This window comes from Pteropus medius, unplaced genomic scaffold (assembly GCF_902729225.1).
Source record: "Pteropus medius unplaced genomic scaffold, Ma_sr-lr_union100, whole genome shotgun sequence".
NCBI classification, from domain to species: Eukaryota; Metazoa; Chordata; class Mammalia; order Chiroptera; family Pteropodidae; genus Pteropus; species Pteropus medius.
Genome location: NW_024349800.1, coordinates 67107420 through 67133600, shown reverse-complemented (window position 1 = coordinate 67133600; position 26181 = coordinate 67107420). Strand labels below are relative to the sequence as shown.

Here is a 26181-nt window from a genome sequence, read left to right as displayed (position 1 = left end):
GATGGCGATAATAATATATCAAAGAGTCTGTTTAAGAAGAAAAAAAGTGGCACAATGTGTAGCCCCGCCACACACCTTGTTTGGCAGAAGGGTTGCTACTAATACAATTCCAAAGAGCTTCAGTTCTGCTTACGCAGAAGGCAAATCTTTCTTTCTCTCATACATCTTCAACTCCTGGAAAAGTTAAGAGTGGCAAAAACAGCTCTGGACTTTACATCAGTGGGAAAACGAGAACAGTAAATTTAAGAGATGCTACTAGTTGAAAAGGGGAGTGGAGCACCTGGAGAAGCTCCTGATCAATTCCGTTGTGGAAAAGTATCTGGCTCCTAACTCCTGAAACTAGTCCCAGCACCACTCTGGGCTGGTCCCAGAATGAGGAAATCAGATTATTCTTCCTGTAGATCCCAAACTAGATATCCAGAATGCAGTCATCATGGTTAACTTTAAATCCTTCTGTGGCAGGTCTGCCTCTAGTTCCTTCGGTCTGCCTGCAGATGACGAATCATCTCTCCCCTTTCCTCTTTATGCTCCTTAAAAGTCTCACAAAGAGGCCAAAGGGACCAGACTGGAAATAAACTCTAAGGGCTCACCAGTTCATCTATCACAGACTTTGCACAAAACAGATTCGAAAACCCATTTGTAGGCTTGGTCCCTATGTCCAAGAACTTGCAATCAATCTGGTTAACTTTAATAGCCATCAAAATTCTTAACTGTTGTCCTTCAGCATGGATCTCTTGCTCTCTCAAAAGAAGACCTAATAAAATAAGGATCACTATGAGATTAGTGGGATTATCCATACAGATAAGCAATGCGCATTTTATCAGGTTTCCCTATAGGTTTATACTCAGAAATGCAAACCAGTTTTTAAATGCTTGTAGGCAAAAATAATTAAGAAAGCAAGTCTTTGGGGCAGGGGGTAAATATCTAAAACGATGCACCAATTGATGTACCAGTAATATGCCCAATGAGTGAGGAAGAGAGGCTGAGAATTTCACATACTGTATTTATCTTCTGCAGTCAGGGATGACCACTTAGGGGTGGTTTTTCAAGGATGGAGGAGGAAAAAAACAAATCGGTCCCAGATTTTATGATTTACTTCCAGGTCAGAAATTCCACTATTAAAATATTTCTTCTCTTTTCATACTGTTTACTTTTAATATACAGAAAATCACCCACACAATAAGAAAGAAAAACACTCGTTAATTCTATCATTTAAAAAAATTATATAAAGATGTGATATATTCCCTCTGTGCTTTCAATCCACCTTATTTAAAATTGCAAACTGCCCTTCCATCTCCCTCCTCTGCTTTATTTTTCTCCATACCACATATTACCATCTGAAATACTGTATATTTTATTTCTTTATTGTCTGTATTCCTATATTAGAATGTAAGCAGCATGAGGACAGGAATTTTGTCCACTTTACTTATTGTTGTATCCACAATGCTAAAACAGTGCTTAGCACGTAGTAGGCACTCAATAGACATTTGCTGAGTGAATGAATGAATGAGCAGACAAAGGAAGGAATGAATCCGACACTTCAGAGAAAACTACTGTTGACATTTTGGTTCCTATCTACCAGAATTTTAATGCTTATGCAGATGTAAATTTATATGTATAGATATATATGCACAAGTGTATACTTTTTAATTTTTACAGAAATGGGACCATAATGTACATATTGTTCTACAATTTGCTTTTTTCATTTAACATGTCATAAACATCTTCCAAGGTGAGTTCGAAAGAAGTTACTCCATTCTTTACAATGGTTAAGCAGGATTCAGTTGAATGAATGTCTCATTCCCTTACTGATAATCATTTCTTTTGTTTCCAGTTTCGATATTGTACACAATGCAAAATTACTGTTATTTTTGTTGGATAAGATCCTAAAATTAATATTGCTCAAAAAGTTTATTTTTTTTACATTTTAATAGACATTGACAAATTTCTCTCTAAAAATGGAATAATTTACAGTCCAATCAACACCTTCACCAACACCAAATACTACCATTATGAGAAGCAAAAAAATAATGATAATGGTATCTAAATGTTGTTTTAATTACATTCTTTTACTTTTAATAAAGTCGAGTTTTTTTCATATGTTTATTGGCCATTTGAATTTCTGTGTTACCTGTTCACATCCTTTGTTATTTTTCTACCAAGTTATGGGGGTTTTATTGACTTGTAGAAGCTCTTTATATATTATAGACATTTATTTTTCGTCTCTTTATTGTGTAACAAATGTTGTCTACTAGTCTGTGACTTATCTTTTAACTTTGTCAATGTCATTTTTCTCAGAAATTATAATGCTAATAACACTAATAGCTAACCTTTATTAAGCATTTACAATATGCCAGACATCGTTCTTTGTGATTTACATGGGTTATCTCTTTTAATTCATACAAGGTATGTACTGTTGTTCTTTTTTTACAAATGAGAAAATTGATACACTGAAAGGACAAGTAATTAGCCTGGGCTCTCTCAGTTACTAAGTGGCAGAACTGGAATTGGAATACCGGAAGTCTGATTCTACAGAAGTGTTCAAAATTTAAGTATTTAAGCCTGCCCATTTAAAAAAATACATCTTTTACCTTTGTTAGAGAGACATTCTTCAACATAAGATTATTAACATATTCTTCTATTTTTCCAATAGTTTTATTTTTAATGTTAAGCTCTTTGAACTATCTGAGATAGGGGTTTTCTTTCCTTCCAAATGGATAGCCAGTTGTCCCAACAACAGTTATTGAATAATGTATTTTTTCTGATATGAATGTCAGCTTTATCATATACAAAATTCCCATACATACACTAATCTATCAATTTTTATTTTTAACTTGTGCCTAATCAGTTTATTGATTAGGATTTTCTGTCCTATCATATAATCTGCAAATAATGATTCTTTTGCTTCTAATATTTATAGCACTTGTTTCATTTCCTCATCTTACTGAGTTAGCTAGACTGACCTAACCATGTGGGGTAAGAGCAGTGATAATGTCCTTTCCTTTCCTGAGCCTGACTTTGATGGAAATAACTTTAGCCTGTTACTATTATGTTTTCTGCGATTTTGTTACCTTATTTAAGAAGTTTCCCTGTAGTTTTCATCAGAATGACTGCTGAATTTTAACAACAGCTTTCCACATTTGATAAATAATATGTTGATATAATCACATGGCTTTTCTCTCTTAAGCTATTAGAGCTCTAAAGCTTTTCACTTTAAGCTCTTACCAATTAATATACAGATATTTCTTGGAGTGATAACACTTTAAAACTGACAACAGCCATTTACCTTTAGTGTGACTGACAGCACAGAAATCAGAAAGGTCATGAGAAGTCACAGCATCTGCAGTGAAGTGGAGGGCAGGTAGAGCATCAAAGACACAGAAAGATTCCGAGAGAAGACCCAACTGGCTCTCATCTGGCCACAGATTGCAGGCTCCAGTGCTCGTGGAAATTCCACCCATTCTTTAAGGCTCTTATTAAATATCACCACCTCCTTCACTGAGTCTTCTCAAATCTCCCAGGGGTCCCCCCCAAACCCCTACTCCTTAGGGCCACATCATTTTGTTGGGTTCATGTGCATTTTATTTCTCTCTGTAGCCCCAGTGCCTGGCAGAATGCCTGGCATACAGTGGATGCCAGAATGAAGGATGGACAGACAGAATGAGCGGTCTGCTGACACTCGACTCTAATGGCCCTTCTCATACTGCGAGGGACAAGGCAACCTTGCTCACCAGGGTCCTGCAGGGTGGACTCCGACTCGGCAGAGGGCATCCCAGACCCCTCACCAGCGCCGGAAGCTGGGCTGCCTGCCCAGGGAAGACTACACTTCCCAGCGATCCCAGGGAACAGCGAAAACCCTTGGCTTTGACAGCCGCCGCCACAAGTCTTTCCGCCTCCCCAGCCTGCCTGAGAGCTGGGAGCTGGATTATGGTGGCCTAACCAGCAAACGCAGCTGCAGGAGCCCGGAGCCTTGCTTCTTCCCCCGCTGCTGACCTGCCGGGAGGACAGGGAAACCAGTCGCTGCCGACCTGCCATGCCCGCCCCGCCCAGCCGCCCGGAGGTCCCAAGCCATCCTCTCCCAGACCTGTGCTGAGGCTGGACGCCGCTGGCCAGATGTAACCAGTATCTGTCTCTTCACCTTCTCCCTCTCTGCGGATTGCTCCTGCCGGATACCCACAGCCTGGACCCGGGACTGGCTCAGGGGCCTGCAGACTCTGGAGCCCTGATGCCGCACAGCTCTCTCTCCTGAGAAGCCACCACCAGAGTTGGGGGCAAACAACAGGGACAGACGTGGGCCCAAGTGAGTCCCGCGGGCCAGAAGGCCAGGGCCCACTATGGCCCAAGCACTGCCCTGGCTCCTGCTGTGGATGGGCTCAGCAGTGCTGCCTGCCCACTGCACTCAGCCTGGCATCAGGCTGCCTCTGCGGAGTGGGATTGGGGGGACTCCGCTGGGACTGAGGCTGCCCCGGGACACTGACGAGGAGCCGGAGGATCCTGGCCGGAGGGGCAGTTTTGTAGAGATGGTGGACAACCTGAGGGGCAAGTCCGGTCAGGGCTACTACGTGGAGATGACCGTGGGCAGCCCCCCACAGACGGTAAGGTCGTCAGGCTAGCCCTACCCTTCTTCCTGCATGAGCAGAGTGAGAACAGGCTGGGAATGCAGCATGCTGGCTCCTGCTAAAGTGGGCTGGATGGTGTGGGCAGGAGAGACCCTCTCCCAATCCTTTCCTCTGGGATCATATTGGTAACAATCATTCCCAAAGCTCCCCTTTCCCGCCTCCCTTCCCCTCACAGGCTTCCCAGCCTCCCCTCAGTAAGGATTCAGGGCAAGAGAGACACTTCAGTGCAGAGAACCTGACCTGGGGAAGGGTCCAAGCCATAGGGGGCACTATGAACAGGTGTCAGCCCTGGCCAAGCCTGAGTCCACCAACCCCACCACTCCAGATCTTGGTCACCCAACCCTATCCCCTCCTCTGCTGTTCCTGGAACTGTGGTTCCCACCATAATTCCTGGCACCTTGAAGACCAAGGAATCCTGGCATGAGTTGGGTCAGGCCCTTTCTCTCACTGTCTGGACTGCTACATGGACAGCAAAGTAAGGTGTCTGAGCTCCTCTGACCTTCAGTCTAGCCCAGAAGCCCTGGACAAACTCTTGCCTTCATCAGCCCCTCCCTCCTCCTCCACCCTCACCTCTTTGCATCTGCACTCCAGTCCCTCCCCTGCTCCATGCCTCCAAGCCTCAGGCCAGAGGGGACTGAATTGAGCCTGGAGAAAGGACAAATTGCAGCAAAGGAGCCAGTACCCTCTTCTAAGAATGAGACTCCTTCCATGAGCTGATATAGGTGCCGTGGGGAGCAGGGATGGAAATGGCCATGATGGTGAAAATACTGCTAGCTCTTTCCATCCTTCCTTATAGTCCTCCAGGGTACCTCCAAGGTGGCTGGTGGAGGTTGCACCCTCTGCACCTCTGTGGGTGCATGGGAGTGTGGGCATGAGCAGCCCTCCATGGGGTGCCGTGGCTGACCTCTATGCACATTTGTCTCCTTTGTGGGTATCTGGGCATGGGTGCCAGGACGGTTCTGTGAGTGCTGGTGTGTGTCACCTTGAACCTGAGCCTGCCCATCTCTGTGAGCCACTCTCCTTCTCTGGATCTCTGTCCAGGACTCCTGTCCTTGGTAGGGTCTGTGAAGGTACAAGTGTGTTTATGTATAGGAACAGCTACACTTCCCTGGACAGCTCTTACAAGCCTCCACCTCCCAATTACCTGATGGAAGCAAGCCTTCCTAGGTCCCTGCCATCCAGTCCTCCTGCCTCCCGGCTGATCCAAGTCTCTGGTCTCCCCCTACTTATCCCTTCTCTTTCTTGTGCACCATAGCTTCCCCAGAAACAGTCTCAAATCAGTCCTCAGTTTGAGGACATTTTCTGAATCTAGACCCCCAGCTGCATAGTCACCAGGATGCCAGGTGTTGTCAGGCATCAGAAGGACATGGAGACCTGGGACCGTGATGTGCTGTGAAAACTGTGCATAGATCCCGTGACATGGACACAGAACAGGGCTGTGGAACCAACAAGGGCTTTGGGGTCAGACAAACCAGGAATTCCAGTTTTTCCTCTTCTTAGCTATGTGGCCTCGGGCAAAGGATATAACCTCGGAGGCTGTTGCCTCTCTTTAAAGTGGGTGAAATGAGATCTCCTTTGCTAGGTAATTGTGAGGATTAAATGAGACTATGTAGGCGAAAGCACCTGGAACAGTGCACCTGGACACGTAATTGAGCTCCAGTAAATATGAAGTTGCTTTCTCTTATCTTGTCTAGCCACTTCTGCCTCTTCTGTGCTATGTGATGAAGCATAAAAACGAGTGTTTTGGGCCTCTGTGTTTTTTACACGTGTAGAACCGAGGGACCAGTTACTGTACTTCCTTGGACCTCTATGATACATCCCCCAGCCCAGAAATTGGCAGAGTAATTGCCCAATAAATGTCAGTACCTTCCTGCTCCTTTTTAGGAGAAGGGGAAAGTGGGCTTAAAGTTCAACACCAGCCCAAGGAGCCAGTGCCAGGGAGACCACTGTCAGAAGGACTGTGAATATAAAATAATATTGAATTATTTCAATTCTACTTGAAAAAAATATTAAAAACTGGGTTTTTAGATGATAAACAACAAAAATGATTTAAAAAAAAAAAAAAAAGGACTGTGGATTACCCTATGCTCCAAACCCGAATCAATGACAGCAGTCTCTGCTCTGCAGTGACTTTGATTCTCTCCCTGACAGTCTGCAAGAAGGAGGCCCTTTCTCCCTGCCTGGTGGGCTGTTTTAAGTACTATGTAAGAATATGGATGGCAAAATACTCTGAACAAGTAAAAGTGAGCACTTTCTATGTGCCATGCAATTAATTACTGGGTTTGGGGGCTGATCCACAAAGAGTTGGAACATAAGTTTTCTGCCTGTAAAAAGTTTAGTGTGGAAGTGAAAGTATGAATGCTGGTACAAGGTAATCCATCGCAGTGGCACTCAAAATGAGGTCGCCAGAACTTGTCATTAGAGCCTGTTAGAAATGTAAATTCTTTGGCCGAATCCCAGACCTACTGAGTCAATTTCAGAGGCTGTGGCTCAAGTTTGACAAGCACTGATCTATCTACAGTAGTACCAAGAGTGAGTGCTATAGGTGTTCAGGAAGAGGTAAAATCAGGGAAAGCCTCACAGAGGAGGTGTGCTGTAGGCATGGTCTTGGAGGATGGAGAAGGAAGGAGGCCATTCCCAGAGGGGAAATTCACCTGTCCCACGGAAATGTAATTGCATTTTACTTATATATCCACTTCTTCCCTCCCTTAGATGAGGTCCCGCAGACCAGGAGAGGCTCCACCAACAAATGAGAGAATGAGTTATGTGTGTTTGGGCTTAGGCATGTTTGTTCAGTGAGAAATCCAGTCCAGTTAATGTTACGGGTTTGGGTAAATAAGATAAAACCAAAATGCCAAAGGCCTTAAGTGTCAAGCTATACGGTTTGGACTTTCTTCTGCAGAGGGAAAAACTGGATTTATTTGTGCAGGGGAATGACATAAAGAAAGCAGTCTTTTAAGAAGAGATATCTGAATTTTAGAAATAGAACTGAGATACAGGACAGGAGTTTCTGTCACACAATCCAAATGTGAAGCACTAATGTCAAGGACAGTAGGAAGCTGTGATAAGATGAAAAGGAAAGGGAAGACCAGGATGCAAGGAATAGTACAAGGCAGATGGAAAGGACTTGGTGACACTGGTGTGAAGGGTGAAGAAGAAGGTGTCAAAGATGATTTCGAGATTCTGATATGGAGTGAATGAAAGAAAACAAGACCATTAAGGGAATAGGCAAGAAGGCAGGAAGTGATGCCTAAGCAGAACTTGTATAAAATATATACCTGTATTTATAGTTGTAGTTTATGTAAAGTTTTGAAAATATATTCTACATAGATTATTTTATTCTTTACAATAAATATATATCTATATATACACATATATTCTCTTATGATTCATAGCTTCCAGCAGAAGGAGTAGAAACTGAAAAGGTAAACAGTTGGCAAGGTGGCAGGCCAGTAAGCTGAGATCCCCGTCTTATCCTTGTTCCTCCTGCTACACCCAGCCACCTATTTGTGTGTCCTGGAAGAGAAAGAGAGTTTATCATGAACATCCCTCTTCCATTCTCCCACGATACCCGCTCATATGTCCCTTACTACACTTATCCAAATGTAATATAACTGTTTTTGTGTGTCTCCCTGATACAACATCAAGCTCTTGAGAACGATGCCTTTTTAATTTGTTTATTTATTTTTTGCAGTGTCTTATTTCTCTTTATCTAATACTTATGACAGTACCAGGCTCAGAACATGCACCTAAAAATGTTGAGCAAATGAATAAATAAACTGTAAGAATGGGACTGTTGATGGGCAACTGTAACTGCAGAACTGGAGCTCTTGGTGAAAGTATTTTTATTCTTTTTTCCTTAAATGAAGGAATGTCATTTCATTATAATGGTATGAGCATCACTATCTAAGTACAGGATAATAATTGAATGTTAGGATTGAAATCTGGTGATAGTCGATTGAGTTTAACAAATATTTGTTGAGCACCTATTGTATGCAGAAAAAAAAAATAATGTCACAGTCTTAGCACTTGGAGAGCTCACAATTTGGCATGAGACACACATATAAACACCTAAATAACACACAAGACAAAATGCATTTAGTACAAATAGAAGAACAGTGAATCTTGGAAGTGCAGAGACAGAAGTGGTAACTTCTGACAGGGTGTTAGGAAGGCTTGCTGGAAAAGGGTAGCATTTGAATATGGCCTAGAAAGAGGAGAACGCTTTGCTATTTGGAGAGTGGTAGGGAGGAACACTTCATGAAGAGAGGCACGAGCAATGCTAAGAAGCTGGAAGTTGTCGTCAGGATGCTGTTTGGCTGGGTGGAGTTTGGGTTTTATTCTAGAGGCAGCCGAGTTCTTGTAATAAATGAGAAGAGAAATGGTCTAGTGTAGTTTTGATTTGAGGAAAACACCTTCAGTGTGGAGGATAACTTGGATACTCTAGAGACTGAGAGGAGGATCTCAGTTGGGTTGCAAGAGGCCTAAAGGAGGGTGGTGGCAGTGAGGACAGAAAGAGGGAGAGGTCCTTCGAGGGCCAGCGCTCACCTATTGGGTCACCCAAGTGGTCTTTGCCCCTGGTAAGGGAAAGGGAAAAGAAGGTGCTTCCCCTCCTTCCAACCTCCCTGTTTACATCAGGGAACACTGCAAAAGGAACAAGCTTTTAAAGCATAAGATACAGTTTACCAAAATTTCATATCTATTATTCTGCTTTTATTAAAAGATATGGGTATTAGCATGTCCATTTGGGGTTGAGAAAACTGAGGGTCAGTGAGATTAAGTGGTTTGCCCAGTTACTCAGCTAAGAACAAAGCTAGTGTTCAAATCCAGGTCTTTGGACTCCAAGTCCGAATACTGGATTCTTTCCAGTGTTCTATAGTCTGAGACATGTTGGTTGACTTTGAGATGCCCATGGACCATTCTTGTGGATGGATCCAGCAATCAGCTGAGAATGGGAATCTGGAAACCAGGAGAGAAATTAGGACTAGGCAGGTAGACCCAGAGTCATCTGCAGAGAGGTGGTTGTGGAAGCCATGTTAGCAAATGAAATACTCTTTGAGAGAATGAAGATAAAAGAAGAAAATGATCAGGGAAAAAATATCATCTGTAGACTAGGGATCAAGGAAGCAAGATGAAATGACCAGAGAAATATAAAATGATGAGGATTCAGGGTCTCAGAAACCAAGAAGGGCTAAGTGGTTTTCCTCCACTGTGCTTAAAATGGTTTTCAAACTGTGGGTTTTGAAATTCTGTAAAGGGACCACGAGCATGAGGGAGAAGGTTAGGAGAAAGGTAAGCTCTATACCTTCCACTCTTCCCATTGCCAAGTACTCCCCACTCCTACCTGTTCCCAGATCTCTTGGCCCTCCCAGAATAGCTCAACTTTTATTTTTTTTATATGGTGGAATTCTAGGTTATGTTTCTTCCTTTTCTTTTCTTTCTTTCTTTCTTTCTTTTTCTCTTTCTTTCTTTCTTTCTTTCTTTCTTTCTTTCTTTCTTTCTTTCTTTCTTTCTCTCTTTCTTTCTTTCTTTCTTTTTCTTTCTTTCTTTCTTTCTTTTTCTTTCTTTTCTTTCTCTCTCTCTCTCTCTCTTTCTTTCTCTCTCTCTCTTTCTTTCTTTTTAAGTTCTGATACTAAAAATGTTGAAAACGATTGAATTCAAAGAATCACCCTCCAAACTAGACAAAACAGGAGGAATCCTAGTTCTAAGGGTGCCTACCCAGTCCCTGAGACCACTGGATTGACTGGGATTGGGCTTCAGGTTGCACATAGGCCCTTGCTAGGACCCTCCTGTTGTCAGTTCACACACTCCTTCTCTGCCTCCCCAGGTCAGGAAAAAAAAAAAAGAGTTCATCTGGGAGTGGGGGCGTTGAGAAAGACTATGCCCTCTCACTAAGATTGAAGGTCAGGATCCCTTCTCCAGTATCTCCAATAAAGAGCTAAGCAGAAAATTCTGGTTGAAAATCCAGGAAGAGAAACATTTCCCAGGGAAGTCCCGCTACTTGACAGCTAACTTCTCTGTCTGCTGGAGCCATCTCTCTTTGGGGCCTGGGCAATGGCGAGTTCTGGGAAGGAGCCGGGCCATTTTCCCAGTCCTAGAGCTGCCCTGAGCTTCCCCTGGCAAGGGGCTACAGAGGACTGGGAAGCATTCACTGATGCTCATCTGTCACATCTTCAGGTGCTGTGGCCAGTGGATCCTGAGAAGGGAGGTACATGCTCTGAGGAGAGTGATGAATCAGTAGTCCTAGGGGCTGACATGGAGGAGCCAGGACTCCTAGGTCTTTTTTCTCGGAGATTCTGACAAAAACACAAAGCTACTGGCTGAGTTCCCTGCCTCTCCCACCACAACACATCCTTTCATCAAACCTAAATGGTGACAGCCCTATGGCTACCTTCTCTGTTGCCCACTATAATCCTACTGTGTCCAGTCAATATGTCTCCTTGGTTGGCTTCTCAGGCTCAGTGAACGCCACCAATAATTCTTTTCCAGTGCCTGTGGAGTTTTTGCCAAGGGGCACAAGAAGCGAACCCTGGTATCTCCCAATGGCTCGAGCAAACAAGCCTATGTGCTGAGCATAACCTAGGTGCCATGGAGGAAAGTGGGTTTATGCCGCATCAGCTTCATTTGCAACTGAGGACAGACCCAGAGAAGATTGAAGCCACTGTGACCTGTGGGTGGGATATGGTTAGACAGCAGGAAGGACTTAGGTCTGACAATGAAAAGCAGGTAGCTAATAGCAGCCATGATACCTCACAGACGAGGGGTTTGCCAGCTACCTTGGGGATGGGATGGACACAGAAGAAGTAAAACCTCCTTCAAACAGAACATCTCTGCTTTTTCTCTCTTTGGGACACTGGGATTCTGCATGAGATTGGAAAAGGGTTCTACTGCTTTAAAAAAAAGTTTGCCAATCGTCTTAGATCTGATCTTTCAGAACAGACATGTATATTTTTGACCATTCATATCCACCATCTCATTGGAATCAGAAGCACTGATAAATATTGGTTGAGTTGGATTTAAGGCTAGGGGGAAATGGAGCATCCTGTCTAAACAGGGTATACTAGATAAGGTTTGGTGTGACCCAGCCACCTTGGGATTCCTTACAAAATCCCAATCCAAGGTAGGGAGCCTGGCAGCCTGCTTGCTCCCAGGTATCAGTTGCCAGCTTCAATCTGGAGAGCGAAGTGGAAGGTGGGGGATCTATCTGGGGAAAGGAATCCATTTTCATTGAGTCAGCTGATTTGGTCAAGGTAGGAGAAACCTGGACAGGTTCCAATCGCTGGACTCAGTTTGAGGCAGGAGCTAGGTGCCCTGCTGCCCTCAGCCACTCCCAGCTGCTGACATTAGGCTCCTTATGTCCTTTCCTTGCCCCCTTCTCTCAGCCTTAGGTATGCTCAGGTCTGAGAACATCCACTTAGGAAAGCAGATGAAGTTGGCTCAGAAGGCTCTGGGAGCGAGGATCCCTGAAGTCACTACAACTTACTCTAAGAACTTGGTGGATATTCAGTCAGCTTGCATGGCTATGGTGGGTGTCAATGTCATCGTCACCAGGCACAGTACCAGATTGAAAATCACCCCTGCAAAGACTCTGGGGCTGAGAATTAATAGCAAGAGTCTGTGGTGTCACAGAGAACTACAGGAAATGAGGCAATTACTGTCAGTTTAAAAATATCATTATGGAGCACCTACTGAGGGCTAGGTAAGAATTAGATAATAAGGACACAAATGTGCTCCCACCCTGTGGAGCTCACAGTGTGTGGGACAGACAATAATTAAAAGTTTATGAGTGATATACAAAGAAGCACAGGTATTATTGAGGACCTACAAGAGGAGGGACCTAATCTTGTTTGGGGGCATCAAGGCAAGAGCTTTGGGAGAAAGTATGTTTAAACTGTGACTTGAAAGTTTAATTCAGGCAAAGAAAACAGCATACGCAAAGGTGCAGAAGTGAGAGTCCATTGTGCTACTGAGAAACCTCACAAGAAGCATGGTGATGAAGGGGAAAAGTGACCACTGGAGTTGACCTATGGTTGGTTAGATGCCCCCAAGGTCAAGAATCCCAGGAATTTATCCCAGTTAGATACTTTTACTATCAATTCAGATAGTTTTGTATGAGTTATCTGATGCAGTGTAACTACTCTAAAACTTGGTGGCTGAGGACAAGAGCCATTTTATTTCTTGGAATTCTGTGCATTGGCTTGTGGTTCTACAGGTCTTACCTGGTTTCACTCATGTATCTACATTCAGCTCGTGGGTCAGCTGGGGGCCGGACTAAGCTGAGCCTGCTGGGCTTCTTTCTCCATGAAGTCATTCATCCTCAAGGAGGCCAGATTGAGCTTCACATACAATCTCAGGGTAGCATTCCAAGAGGGCAATGCCCAATGCACAAGCACTTATCAAACCTCAGCTTAACTCCTTTGCTGATGTCCCATTGGCCAAAGCAAGTCACATGGCCAAGCCCAGAGTCAGTGTCAGAGGGGATCACACAAGGACATGGATACAGGGGGTATGATTCATTAGTGTAACAATCTACCATATGCTTTCTCTCCAATTGAGAGAAGGAAAGGTAAAGGAGATGAAAGAACACACTTGGGCTTGGTCAGAACCAATAGATCCTTCTCCTGGCTTTGTGGCTTATTGTGTAAGATAGGTCAAGTCGCTTACTCACTCTAGGTCTCAGTTTCCTCCTCAGAAATATAGAAGAAAGGCTTCTACATCTCAGTTTAGCTAAAAGGCTTGTTATACAAAAGTATAAGAGCTCTTCTCCGATCAACTCTGAGGCCAAACAGAAGGAAAAAGACTAGGACAATTAGAGGTAGGAAGAATTAGAGTTAAAGCCCCCTCCCCAGAGGTTTGCAAACTGGTAACACCCTAGGATAAACTACCAAGAAATGTGGATCTTAATAGAGATCTTTCAGAATTGTAAAGAGCCCCATCTCTCCAGGCTAATGGACAGATGCCTCCTAAAAGGTCTTTTTAGCCTGAAGTATCTGAGCTGCCTGCTAGTGTGAGCTGGGCCCAAGGTAGCTGGGATTTAGGGAACAAAGAGTTTACCATAAACTCACCAAGTCTATACCTATCTAATCACCCAACATCTATTGCTGAAGACTTCCCCAGGGGAGCCTTATCTGCAGAGTGAAATGGGCAGGTGTGTCTTTCCCTGTGGTACTTGTTAGCACTTCCCATGAAGCTGGCTTCCCTCGAAGGTCCCAGGGGCACATTTGTTTGTTAAGTGATTGGCACTGACCTAGCCTTGACCCCCAGTCTTTGGTCCCCTGGGCACCTAAAGGCAATAGCTAGGAGACTCCTGAGTTGGCAGGGCCCCAAGTGATGTGGAAGAAGTAAGATGGCTCCAGGACTCCAGGCTGCCTGAAGACTCACATCTTGTGTCAAACCAGGGAGACTGGTGAGAGGAAGGCAGGTCTGAGAGCCACACTTATAACCTAAAAACTCTCACAGTTTGGGAGTCACTGAAGGAACCTTTCCTCCCCCAAAATATAGGGTAGCTCTTTCCCCTTTTCTTTCCTTTAATCATTCATTAATTCAAGAAATACTTACTGCTAGTCATTGTGACACCTACTAAGGACACAACGGGGATTTTTAAAAATTCAGATACAAAAGGAGATGAGAGTCAATGTGAAATTAGGGTGGCAAGTTTTATGGCAGCATTTTAACAAGAGAATACCACCTGGTCTTGCTCCCTTAGGAAGTCCCTTTTGAGCTCAGAATGAAGGATGATAGGAGATGAGTAGATAAGACGGCAAGTGAAAAGGAGGATGGTCTAGCAGAGTGAATGACCTGTGCAACAGCCTTTGAGTAGAGGGACCATGGCTGGTTTGAGGACCTGAAATAAGGCCAGTGTGGCTAGTAGGCAGAGGGCATGGGGGAATACGAGACAAGCTAGGCTAGATATGTAGGCAGGGCTGAACCATGAAGGACCTGGTAGGAAATGTTAATGCTTTAAGTTTTTATTTTAATAGCAAAGGGAAACCACCGACACTAGAGAGGGTTAACATGGTCACATTTGCACTTTGAAAAGATCACTCTAGCCAAAGTGCAAAAACAGGTTGGAAAGGTCAAGGGTGCTGGATGTGCCGTGACCAGTTGAGAAGCCACAGTCATATTCCAGGGTGAAATGATGATAGCTTGGCCTACAGGTGGCAAGGAGATGGCAAGAAATAAATACATTCAAGAGTCTTTTAAGGCTGTTAAGTATTGAGGCATTGGATAGAAATGTGAAGAAGAGGAAAGTGTTAGGATGTCTTTGAAGTTGCTGACTTATGGAACAGATGGATGGTGATGTCATTCACTAGTATAGAGAACACTGGGAAAAAACAGATGGACTGGTCCATGTAAGGTCAGCTTTGGACATCATGAATGTGAGGTACCTTTGAGGCAGTTTGATATGTGTTTCTGGATCTCAAAGGGGAGGAAAGGGCTAGAGCTCTAAGCTTAGGAGTTATCGGCATATTGGTGGTAACTGCAGCTGCAACCATGTTAGGGAGAGAGTGCGGCAGAAGAGGGAAAGGGCCAAAGCCCAAAGCTTGAGAAGTGAGCCTGCAGAACAGACAGAGAAGATATGACCAGAGGGACGGAGGACAACCACACAGTAGGATGCAAGGAAGAGTGTTTTCAGGAGGGAGAAGTCAGCAGTATTGAATGATCCGGAGAAAGCAAGTAAAATGAGGCCCGATTTGAAAAATGTCTTTTGTATTGGGTGACATGAAATCATTGGTAACTGTAGTAAAGGCTGTTTTATAGTGGAGAGAGGGATAGAGGCGAAACTCACTTTTAGAATGGGTTGTGGAATGAGTGGGAGGTGAAGAAATGAAGACAGCTTGGCTGAGAACTTTGGCTGTGAAGGGAAAGGAGAGAGATGGTAGCTGGAGGCGGATGTGAGATTAAAGATTTTTTTTTTTTTTTTAATGTATAGACTCAGCATTTGTAAATGCCAGTAGGAAGAATGCAGGTTTGGGGTGGGAGTCAGATGGGGGAACAGCAGGGTAGTTGAAGGACCTGAAGGACAGGGATAATTAAGGGGTAAAGTGCCTGAGAAGGGAGGAGGGAATTGGCTCTCAAGCCAAGATGGAAGTCCCTCTGGAGCCAGGAGGAGGGACAGCTGAGAGAAAGGATTGGCCTGTGTGGCCAAAGGATTGGCCAGGCAGGTTGCAATGCCTGGTTGTGGGAGGTGAGGGAGGTCCCAACTGATGGCCTCTGTTGGGTGGAATAAGAGGTGAAATGAGAGGTAAAGGCGTTTGCTTAGAAGATTTGGCAGCACTATTTTCCTCTTTTGGGCTCTCCTTAACTGCCCTGTTTCATGGTGCGTGTGGTAGCCCTGGATGCCAAAGGCCCCTGCCCTATCAGAGACTTCTGTGGGAGGTTGGCCAGGGGGTTCACGCTAGATATGTTGAAGCACAGGACCAGAAATCATTTCTCTCAGAGGCAGGATCGCACTGCAGAGGACAGACATTTTGCTCAGGAGAAAATCTCAACTGCTTATTTTGATTTCCCATTTTGGGGGGCGGCGGGGGGAAGAGAGATCAATGGTGGCCTGAATTCCTCTTAGAGGATGAGTGAGCAGGGAGTGGAGCGAAATGGGAGTGGAGGGGGTCATTCTTCCCTGGGCTTGACCTCCTTTGAGGTGAAAAGGGGAAGCCAGGTCACTCTAGTTGCCCTTCCAGTCCCAGCCTTTCTTCCTCAGACAAGGAGAAAGGCTGGGACTGGAAGGGCAACTAGAGTGACCTGGCCTCCTGGCTGGAGAGGGAGTGGCCTACAGAAAGAGCCCCTCCCTCTGAAGGAGAGGAGAGGTGTTTGGAAGAGGGTGGGCCTGAAACAGCTGGGATGTCAAATCTCCAGGTAAAAGCTCTATTCCAGTGTAAAAAGTGGTGATATTTTCCTAGAGCCAGCCAGGCACACATTCTAGGCAGTCCTCCCATGAACAGCCACGGGGACCAGTGTTGTGGTCACATGATAGCAGGGATCCCTGCCTATAGGAGGCTGAACTTGGGCTGGGAGCAGAGTCCTGACAGGTGGGGGAGGAGGATCCTGGGGAGTAGGTGGGTGAAGAAGCCTTTTTAATCATTAACTTTGTTGATTGAAATCTGAACTGCTGTGCCTCCAGCTTTATTGATTCTCTCTAAAAGCAGAGCATCTGGAGCCTGGAGGCTGCTGGGAGACCAGGGAAAGGGACAACGGAGAGAAGTCCAGGAAAGAGGCAGGGAGGAAAATGGGAACCAAGCCAGGAGTGGGGAGCTGGGAAGGAGGGCCAAAGCAGGGTCAGAGAGCTGGGGTGACAGTGAAGAGGTGTCTTTGGAGACTGAGGGAGGCCAAGAAGCCTGAGCAGGCCTTGGGGGAGGTGCAGTCAGCAGTGCCACAGAGGACCACTGGAGCAAGAAGGAGCCAGCAGAGAGGAGGAAACTGGAGCCCAGAGAAGCATGGTGACCTGCCTATGGTGACAATGTCAGAGCCTGGACCCAAATTGATGTCAGCTGACTTCACTGCACTGAGGAGAAAAGATACAGAAAAGAAAAGCCCTGAGCTCAGGGGAGAAGCTGAGGTTGGTGGACCTGGCAAGTTGGCAAGAAAGGACTCACTTTACAGATGACTGTGTTTCTCAGGACAGTGACCTTTCCTCTTTGCCTATGAGGATATATTAGTCATTCAAAAAAGGGCTTTGGATTGACTAAGGGAGGGGTCAGGCCATCAAAAGAGGAAGGAGGGACAAGTAAAAGAGATGCTAGGAGCTGCACAAGGAATACCAAAAAGACACCTGTCCATGTTCATTTAGCCAAAAACCAGGGCCCTGATGAGATACTGGATTCCTGACTCCTCACCATTTCTGACAGTAGGACTCATTGGTCTGTGTCACCTCTGAGACAGAAGGGGAGCCCCTCATGGGAAGCCTCATTCTTACAGGCAGGGTCAGAAACATGTGGGCACCGACCTGCCATCATGGGCCCCACAGCCCCCCTCACCAGTGCCAGCTCCTAGAACAGTCCTTTCTGAGCTGGAGGGGGACAAACAAGGCTGCCTGCTGAGTGATGTGCTTCCTAGGAGAACTAGAAAAGGAGGGGAAAGGGCAAGCTCTGAAGACAGAATCAGACAGGTAAACAATGTAAGTAAGGGAAATCTCAGGGTAGAGAGACAGGACTAGAGATAATACATACACACACAGAGATAATGTGGCTCTGATGACACAGTAAATGTTGATTCTATAGAGAAGACAGTAGCAGACACAAGGTTTCTGAGGCCATGCTGAGGACGTCATAGGACAGCATGTTCTGTCTGTGGTCGTGGTACTGGACAGGTGCCTGCCTGTCCAGTCCTACCTCATGGAAGCTTCACCCTGGACATTTCAAAAGGAGGCTATGTGGCTGGCGGGGTGAAGGACGCTGTGGTGGTAACTTCAGAGCTTCCAGTTGATAACGTATTCCTCTCCCCTTTCTCTGACAGCTCAACATCCTGGTGGACACAGGAAGCAGTAACTTTGCAGTGGGGGCTGCCCCTCACCCTTTTCTGCATCGCTACTACCAGAGACAGCTGTGAGTCCTGGGGAGAGCTGAAGGGAAGAATCCTTCCCAAGGATCCAGGGCCAAGAAGGGTCAGAGAGAAAGAGGACTGAAGAGAGAAATACTAGCTCCTCAGATCCTGTCTTCCTGCTGGGGAAGGGGAAAGGAAAAGAAGGCAACAGTGACTAGGAACGAAGAGTGGGATGGGGGTGGATTTGAGGAAAGGTTAAGTTGAGGGGCAGCCAGGAAGTTCTTCAGTACTGAGACCAGGCAGCTTCCTGTGGGAGGGAAAGGAGAGCAGCCCCAGAGCTCCCAGAGCAATCTCAGCGGTCTCATTCTCTCTTCCTGAATGAAGAGGCAAGGAGACTTGACCCTACACCCCCTCAGTGGCTCTGTTTTCTGACACCAATGAAGTCTAGGCTGCAGTGATAGCTTGCTTTGTTTTGTTCTCACCTGGGGCCACTCTTGGTGACTTTGCACAGTTCACAGAAGTGAAGAAAGAGCCTTCCATAAAGCCCACTGCCTGGACCAGTATCAGGGAATGTAAGCTAAAATGTCTCCTCCCTGCACCACCTGGAGTTCGGCAGCTGGATTTAGCTAACTGGTGGAAGGGAGGGTTGAAGTGGGTTTTTAAGGTAGGAGAGGTAGTGAGGAATGACCTGGGAGTCCCTTTAGCATAAAAGCAGGAAGTGACGTGAGGATATCTAATGTCTGAGGTATCTTTGTGTGTGAAAACATGTGACTAGAGCCTTAAATCCCATTCTTGGACTTCTAGGCAGATGCCAAAGCCACCTTCCCCAACTCCTGCCTTCTAAGGCCGCCTTCCCTTTAACTTCCCTTAGAGAAATCAGTCAGGAAGTGGGTTGTGCTCAGAATCAATGAAAGAAAATTCATTCTAGGTCCCTGTCCCAGTCCCATCACTGTCCCCCATTACACACACACAGCCCTGGTTAGTGGCATGATTAAACAGGTGGGGTATCACATGTAGATATGCATGTTTCATACAAGTGTGGTATATAATACCTTCATGCTCTGCTGAGATGCTTATGCAAATCCCTCCTCCGGAAGAACCTGCAGAGGTTTCACATTCACTCTGCTTAGTATTTTCTCTACCACTCAGATGGTACCACTGGGTCCCAAGGCAGCAAGAGAATCAATGGCTCCTTTTCTTTGGGAGTTTGATGGAGCGGGGGTGGGGAGATGCCCCCTAGCTGTCCTTTCAGCAGCAAAAAGCACAATACACAAAGCCTAGGCTTGTTTTTCATAGGGCCTGAGCTCAAGATCTAGGAATATGAGTTATGGAGACAGGAAAGCAAGCCCCAGCAACAGCTTCCCTCTTCTATTTGCAACGCCACTTTACATTCTGTTCTGGGTGATTGATCTCCCTAGGGGTTCTGTTGAGCAGCTTAAAAGTATCTTACTTATCTAGGATGCCACTGAGATAAGGCTAGGCATTTGAGAATAGCTTTGAGGCTGGATCCCTATACCAACTGTTGTCCTTACGCATCCACAAATCTCTGCCTTTTTCCACAGGTCCAGCACATACCGGGACCTCCGGAAGGGCGTGTATGTACCCTATACCCAGGGGAAGTGGGAGGGGGAGCTGGGCACCGACCTGGTGAGCATCCCCCATGGCCCCAATGTCACTGTGCGTGCCAACATTGCTGCCATCACTGAATCAGACAAGTTCTTCATTAACGGCTCCAACTGGGAAGGCATCCTGGGGCTGGCCTATGCTGAGATCGCCAGGGTGAGTGGAACAAGGCCTCGCCTCAGACACTGTGACTACACATTGCACACTGCATGCTACACAGGGATGGAGTTGAGAAAGAAAAGGGGAGGGGACTGACTAAGGGAGAGAAATAAATCAGCTTAAAGGATTATTTAAAAAGGAGATAGAATGGCAGTCTGAATATTATCCCTATAGAAAGCAGAACTATCGTGAGACATGCTGTGATAGGTACAGGAATAGGCTGTGGTTTCTACTGACTAAGATCTTTAAGAATAAGAGTGCCCATTAATCTGAAACAGGTTAGGCATGCAGAGACCAAAGCTCCTAGAGATCTGTGGGCCCATCAGTACTTTTCTGTTTTCATCGCCAGTGTCTCTCGCTAACCCTCTCTCCACCAAACTCGGTACCTCAAGATGGTCTTTCCCAAGGAACATCCCCCAAGTCCTTGCTTTTGCCTTCCAGTTGAGGCAGAAAGCTGCCCTCAGTCTATTAAGACCCTCTGTGTGAGGGTTCACGCCTTGTCTCTTTCTGCCGCAGCCCGATGACTCTCTGGAGCCTTTCTTTGACTCCCTGGTAAAGCAGACCCACGTTCCCAACCTCTTCTCCCTGCAGCTCTGTGGTGCTGGCTTCCCCCTCAACCAGTCAGAAGCGCTGGCCTCAGTTGGAGGGAGCATGGTAAGTAGGTCCTAGGGGAGGTCCTGGCACTGGGCAAAGAGGTGGGTACCATCTGCCTCCCCTCCAAAGCTACACCAGTCTTAGGCTCCACTATTTAGAATCTCTGTACTCCCCAGCCCCACTTTTCTTTTTCAATCCTTTTCTTCCTTGCATTATTCCAGAAAGGATTCAAGGCACCTATGGTAAACTTGGAAAGGATCAGAAATGATTAGGAAAATTTCAAAGGAAATGAAAATTAGACCTATTGAATTAAAATTATTCAGTCTGATGATCAGAAAGCAGAGATATGTTTGAAAGTCTATTTATTAATTAATTAGGACAACTGGTGAATGGTGCTCCATCTCCAACAAGCAGAGAAAATAAAATTTATAATAGAAGCAAATAATCATTCATTCAACATTTATTGTGCTAGTTTAGGTTTAAATAACTTCACATCAAGGACTGTGTGATTCTGAAACAAATAATAAAAATCCTGAAAAGTCTCTTCCCCGCACACGTTTTCTTAACACATTTTAGAAACTATAAGTCACTTGGGGCATGATTTGATTAGAAGCAGGAAGATGAGAAAGGTGATCTATAGAGGGCTTTGCCACCCCCAGAAATTACTGGTTCTATTGCTTGCTCCCTGGGTGACTTGCCATCCTTCTGTGTTGGGACTCAGGTATCTGCCTCTTTTTCTCCCTAGATCATTGGGGGTATCGACCACTCACTGTACACAGGCAGCCTCTGGTACACACCCATCCGGCGGGAGTGGTATTATGAGGTGATCATTGTGCGGGTAGAGATCAATGGACAGGATCTGAAAATGGACTGCAAGGAGGTAATAAAACCAAGGGGGAACCAAGAAGAGCTAAGTGGGGAGGCAACGCAGAGTGAGGTCAGACTCTGGGTTATGAGATTGGGAGGACAAGGCAGAGGTGCAGGACCTGAGGAAAGGGTTGGGGGCTGAGCCTAGAACAGGAGTATAAGGGTCACACAGCAGGGCCTGGGCTTTGGAGCTAGGGACTTTCACAGGGACAACATGGCTTATGATCTAGTAATGAAAAAAGCATGTCTGGACCCTAGTCACTGCCTTGCTTTATGGCCTTAGGCAAGTTTTTTCAAGGCAGTATGATATGATTAATACAAAAGTCCGGCTTTTGGAGTCAGGAAGACTTGGGTTTCTAGCTCTACCACGTGCTAGCTATCTGTCCTTAGGCAAGTTACTATGTTGTGTTTCAGTTTCTCATCTGTAAAATACGTGAAAACAGCTTTCCAAAGATTATGGTGAAGCCAGATAATAAATAAAGTGTTTATTCCAATGCCTGGCACACAGCAGTACCCAATAAATGGCAGCTAAACCATTTGGGTCTTCCTTACCTTGTTTCTTTATGTATGCTAAATTAGAGTAGATCTAAGTATACTATGAAAAGTTAAGACCACTATACAAGATATTTTTATTTTCAAGACTTGAGAATGTCTGCCCACCCAAGATAATGTTTTAATACTTACTGAATGCTTCCTTTGTACCAGGCACTACTCTAAGCACTTCAATTGTATTAATTTAATCGTTATAATTCTTTGAGGTAGGTACTATTATTATCCTTATTTTAAAGATGAGGAAACTGAGGCACCAAGGTTAAGTAACTTGCCTGAGGCTATACACCTAAGAAGTGGCCAGGATGCCAACCCAAGCAGGACCCCACAGTCAGACTCGCCCTTCTGACTCTGGCCAGAGCCTGGCATCAAAAAAGGCTCCTGGGTCTAACAGTTGGCTCCTAACCCGCTCCTAACCCGCTCCTCTCCCCTTTAGTACAACTATGACAAGAGCATCGTGGACAGTGGCACCACCAACCTTCGTTTGCCCAAGAAAGTTTTTGAAGCTGCAGTCAAATCCATCAAGGCAGCCTCCTCGGTCAGTGGGACTAAGGACGGGGGTACAGAGATGATAGTGTGTCAGAGGAAGTCCGTGAAAGTCACGTTCTTCAAACAGGAGACAAGATGTCTACCCCTAGACCCTTCCGCTTAGAGCTCTTAAAAACTGTTCTCTTCCATGGGCCTGTTTGCTCATCACAAAACCACCCTGTTACAGAGTTTCGGCCTCACTCTCCCACTCTCTTCCTCTAATTCTTGGGTTTCAGTTTACCTTTCAGTTTGGATATTCCATGGAAAAGCAAATCAAGGGCCCAGTAAATGTGATCAGAAAATGGGAGCAGAGAGATGTTGAAAGAGTCTGTTTCCTCATTGTTACCCCTTTCTTACCAACACAGACGGAGAAGTTTCCAGACGGCTTTTGGCTAGGGGAACAGTTGGTATGCTGGCAAGCAGGGACTACCCCTTGGAACATTTTCCCCGTCATCTCACTCTACCTAATGGGTGAAGTGACCAATCAGTCCTTCCGCATCACCATCCTTCCACAGGTATGTCCCTAATCTGAGTCAGTGGGATCCTAGGAAGAGGACAAAGTACATATAGGGAGATAGTGAGCAGGCATGGTTTCCTACAACTTGGAAGACAAAATAGATGAGTGTCCAGTGGTAAAGGGCTCTTGGAAAAACCAACCCCTCAGAGCTCAGTGATGACAAAGGGAAGAGTGACCTCAGGGCATAGACACCTAGAAGGCAGAGTTAAGGTGAAGGATGGAGTGAGGAAGAGAGCAAGACATACTTTCATTCTGATTCCTTATCCTTAGCAATACCTGCGGCCAGTGGAAGACGTGGCCACGTCTCAAGACGACTGTTACAAGTTTGCCATCTCACAGTCATCCACCGGCACTGTTATGGGAGCTGTTATCATGGAGGGCTTCTATGTCGTCTTTGATCGGGCCCGAAAACGAATTGGCTTTGCTGTCAGTGCCTGCCATGGTGAGAGCGCCACAGTGTGGGGTCAGTCTATCCATGTTCTCCCTGTCCAGCAGTCAGTATACCTGGGCCCGTGAGTCTGGGAGGTGGTTAACAATTGCCTCAGGCCAGAGTCAACATATTGTGCAAAAGCCAGGGTCAGTGCTTATTTTTTCGGTATTGCCTGGCATGGTGACCCCTGCCTGGACTGGGAACCTCTGTTGGAGACCCAGGGCAGCAACAGCTGCTTGGCATCTTGGGAAACTATAGATCCAAGGGCAGTAGGTGAAGCCTATAGTGACCCTGGCAGCTGCAGTATGGTAAGGTTGAATGCTACTTCAGAATGGCAGCAGGGCTTTACAACTGGATTTCAGCAGTGGCAGGTGAGTTTACTCAGTGTGCATGAGGTTGGCTTTTTAGTCAACTCAGAACAACTGACTTTTACGTATCAGACCTACTATATAGGTATACAGGAAAAGGCCGTCACTCCCAATGACCTAGGAGGAGATACACCTTCACCTGGCCTCCTCAGGGGCTAATTTCAAGGCCTATCAGGAGTTCTTTTTGTTGTATAATCCTGTGATATGACAATGAAATCTGCTCACTCACATTTGCTGTTTCTCCAGTACACGATGAGTTCAGGACGGCAGCGGTGGAAGGCCCTTTTGTCACCCCAGACATGGAAGACTGTGGCTACAACATTCCTCAGACAGATGAATCAACACTCATGACCATTGCCTATGTCATGGCTGCCATTTGCGCCCTCTTCATGCTGCCACTCTGCCTCATGGTGTGTCAGTGGCGCTGTCTCCGCTGTCTACGCCATCAACATGATGACTTTGCTGATGACATCTCCCTGCTGAAGTGAGGAGGCCCATGGGCAGAAGACGGATTCCCCTGGACCACATCTGGTGGTTCACTTTGGTCACAAGGAGACAGATGGCACCTGTGGCCAGAGCACCTCAGGACCCTCACCCACCCACCAAATGCCTATTCTTGACAGAAAAGTAAAAGCTGGCAAGGTGGGTTACAGGGATTGTACCTGTAGGAAACAGGAGAAGGAAGAAAGAAATGCTCTGGTGTGGGAATATCCTGGTCACTTCAAACTTGAGTTGGGAAGTTCTGCTGTTTCAAATTTCAGTCTGGAACCTTTGCCCACCAACCCTCTCAGTTCTCCAATCCAAAGTATTCTTTTCTTAGTTTCAGAAGTAGTGGCATCACACCCAGGTTACCCCAGTGTGTGTCTCTGCAGTACCCTGGCAGAGAAAGGGCCAATCTTGTTTCCCTGCTGGCCAAAGTCAGTAGGAGTGAATGCAGTTTGCTATTTGCTTGAGAAAGGAACTGTATCAATAAGCCTAACATTGGTGCAAAGATTGCCTCTTGAATTAAACAAAAAATAGACTGAATATCTGTACAAATGAGACTGAATGTTTGTACAAATGGGGACAGCTGGAAGAGGAGGAGAGGGAGTGTGAAGACGGGGAACAGTTGGGATTAAAACTAGAAAAGGCAGAAACATGACCACAAGCCAGTCCCAGTTTCAGACTTCATCTCCAAGATAGACTCTCATCTCCTAAGATGGGTGTTGCTTCCTAATGTTTTCTTTTCTGTGGTTGCAGCCTGACCGAAAGTGAGATGGGAAGAAGGGCTCATTTAGCCAAAAAGCTCTTTAGCTCTCTTAAATGCAAAGTGCACACTAAGAAGTTCCATCTAACAAATGACTTTCTACCTAATTAATTCCAATTGTCTCTATCCGAACATTTTGCTCTGCATATGCTAGGTAGCATTAAAATATCCCAACCCCCTTAAGCCCCAGGTGCCCTATGGGAAAGCAGTTGGAATATAGCAAATACAGCAGAGCTGGGATTTGTCTTCCTGGTTACATTTTCACTCCCACCTCCAACTCCCTAGTCCCTGGAGCTTTGTAGCTGATGTACTAAGAAGAATAAACAGGAGACCACTCCTAATTGAAAGCGAAATTCTAAAGATTCATTCAACAGGCATCGGAGTGATGCCCTATACCCCTGCCTGGGTTTCTTCTTGTTCAGGTGTAAGTTGTAGTAAGATCTTTGAGAGCCATTGCCTTCTCACTTCCTCTAATGTCCCCTCTATTTATTTGGCCGAAGCATCCCACAGTGGCATAAGTATTATACCAAGAGTGTCAGGAACACAGGGCTTTCTGGTTCTAGCATCATCGCCTTCAATAACAAAGCTGCTTGGAGAAAGGATGGCAGCTTTAGGGCTTCCTTACTTCCTTTACAAGAGCCCCTCAGTGGAGGCCATACTTTCCCCGTCCTGCTCTCTACTCCCCACTCCTAAGAGTACTTGGGTACCAAGGCTGGTTCTTGGGTTATGTATTGGGGACCAAGTTCATTTCCTATCAGTTCTAACACAGTCAGCTATGATGCCGGTGTTAGTGGGAAGAGCTGAATTTTCCTAGTATATCCACTGGATCCTATTCCTAGGTGGTCAACACACTTCTTCCAGGCATGGGACCTACCAAGTGTGGAAGTACCTGATGAGGGAGAGGGAAATAGAAGGAGGGCCTCTGGAGATCCTGGCCTCAGCCAGCTGACCACAAGCCATAAACCAATAAAACCAGGAATACTGAGTCACATCCGTCCGTGTCCCCCACCCCACCGCTGAATTCTCTTCATTCCCCTGCACTTGGTGCTACTTTGGCTAACTGGGAACAGCCCATAACCACAAAGACTGACAAGAAAGACTGGAGAGTGTCCACTTCCAGCTCGGAACTTACTGTGTAAATAAACTTCCAGAATTGCTACCGTGAAATCAAAATGCCACCTTCTGCTTTATAATTTCTACCC

At 45.7% G+C, this 26181-nt stretch overlaps 1 protein-coding gene across 8 annotated transcripts; it reads left to right on the top strand.

The window, feature by feature from the left end:
• The first annotated feature begins 3833 nt into the window (after positions 1 to 3833).
• BACE1 (beta-secretase 1) lies at positions 3834 to 25332 on the top strand. Of its 8 annotated transcripts, none has more exons than XM_039888004.1 (9): positions 3834 to 4595; positions 18072 to 18160; positions 19661 to 19877; positions 20472 to 20534; positions 21220 to 21354; positions 22327 to 22428; positions 22784 to 22933; positions 23206 to 23398; positions 23980 to 25332. In XM_039888004.1, the coding sequence occupies exons 1-9, from the start codon at positions 4335 to 4337 to the stop codon at positions 24219 to 24221; spliced, it is 1452 nt and encodes a 483-aa protein (XP_039743938.1). In that variant the 5' UTR covers positions 3834 to 4334; the 3' UTR covers positions 24222 to 25332. The 8 variants fall into 8 exon arrangements, with proteins under 8 accessions (XP_039743938.1, XP_039743934.1, XP_039743940.1 ...); XM_039888000.1 differs by having other exon boundaries at positions 3837 to 4595; positions 20397 to 20534; positions 23980 to 24221; XM_039888006.1 differs by having other exon boundaries at positions 3838 to 4595; positions 23206 to 23377; positions 23980 to 24250.
• The last annotated feature ends 849 nt before the right edge of the window (positions 25333 to 26181 follow it).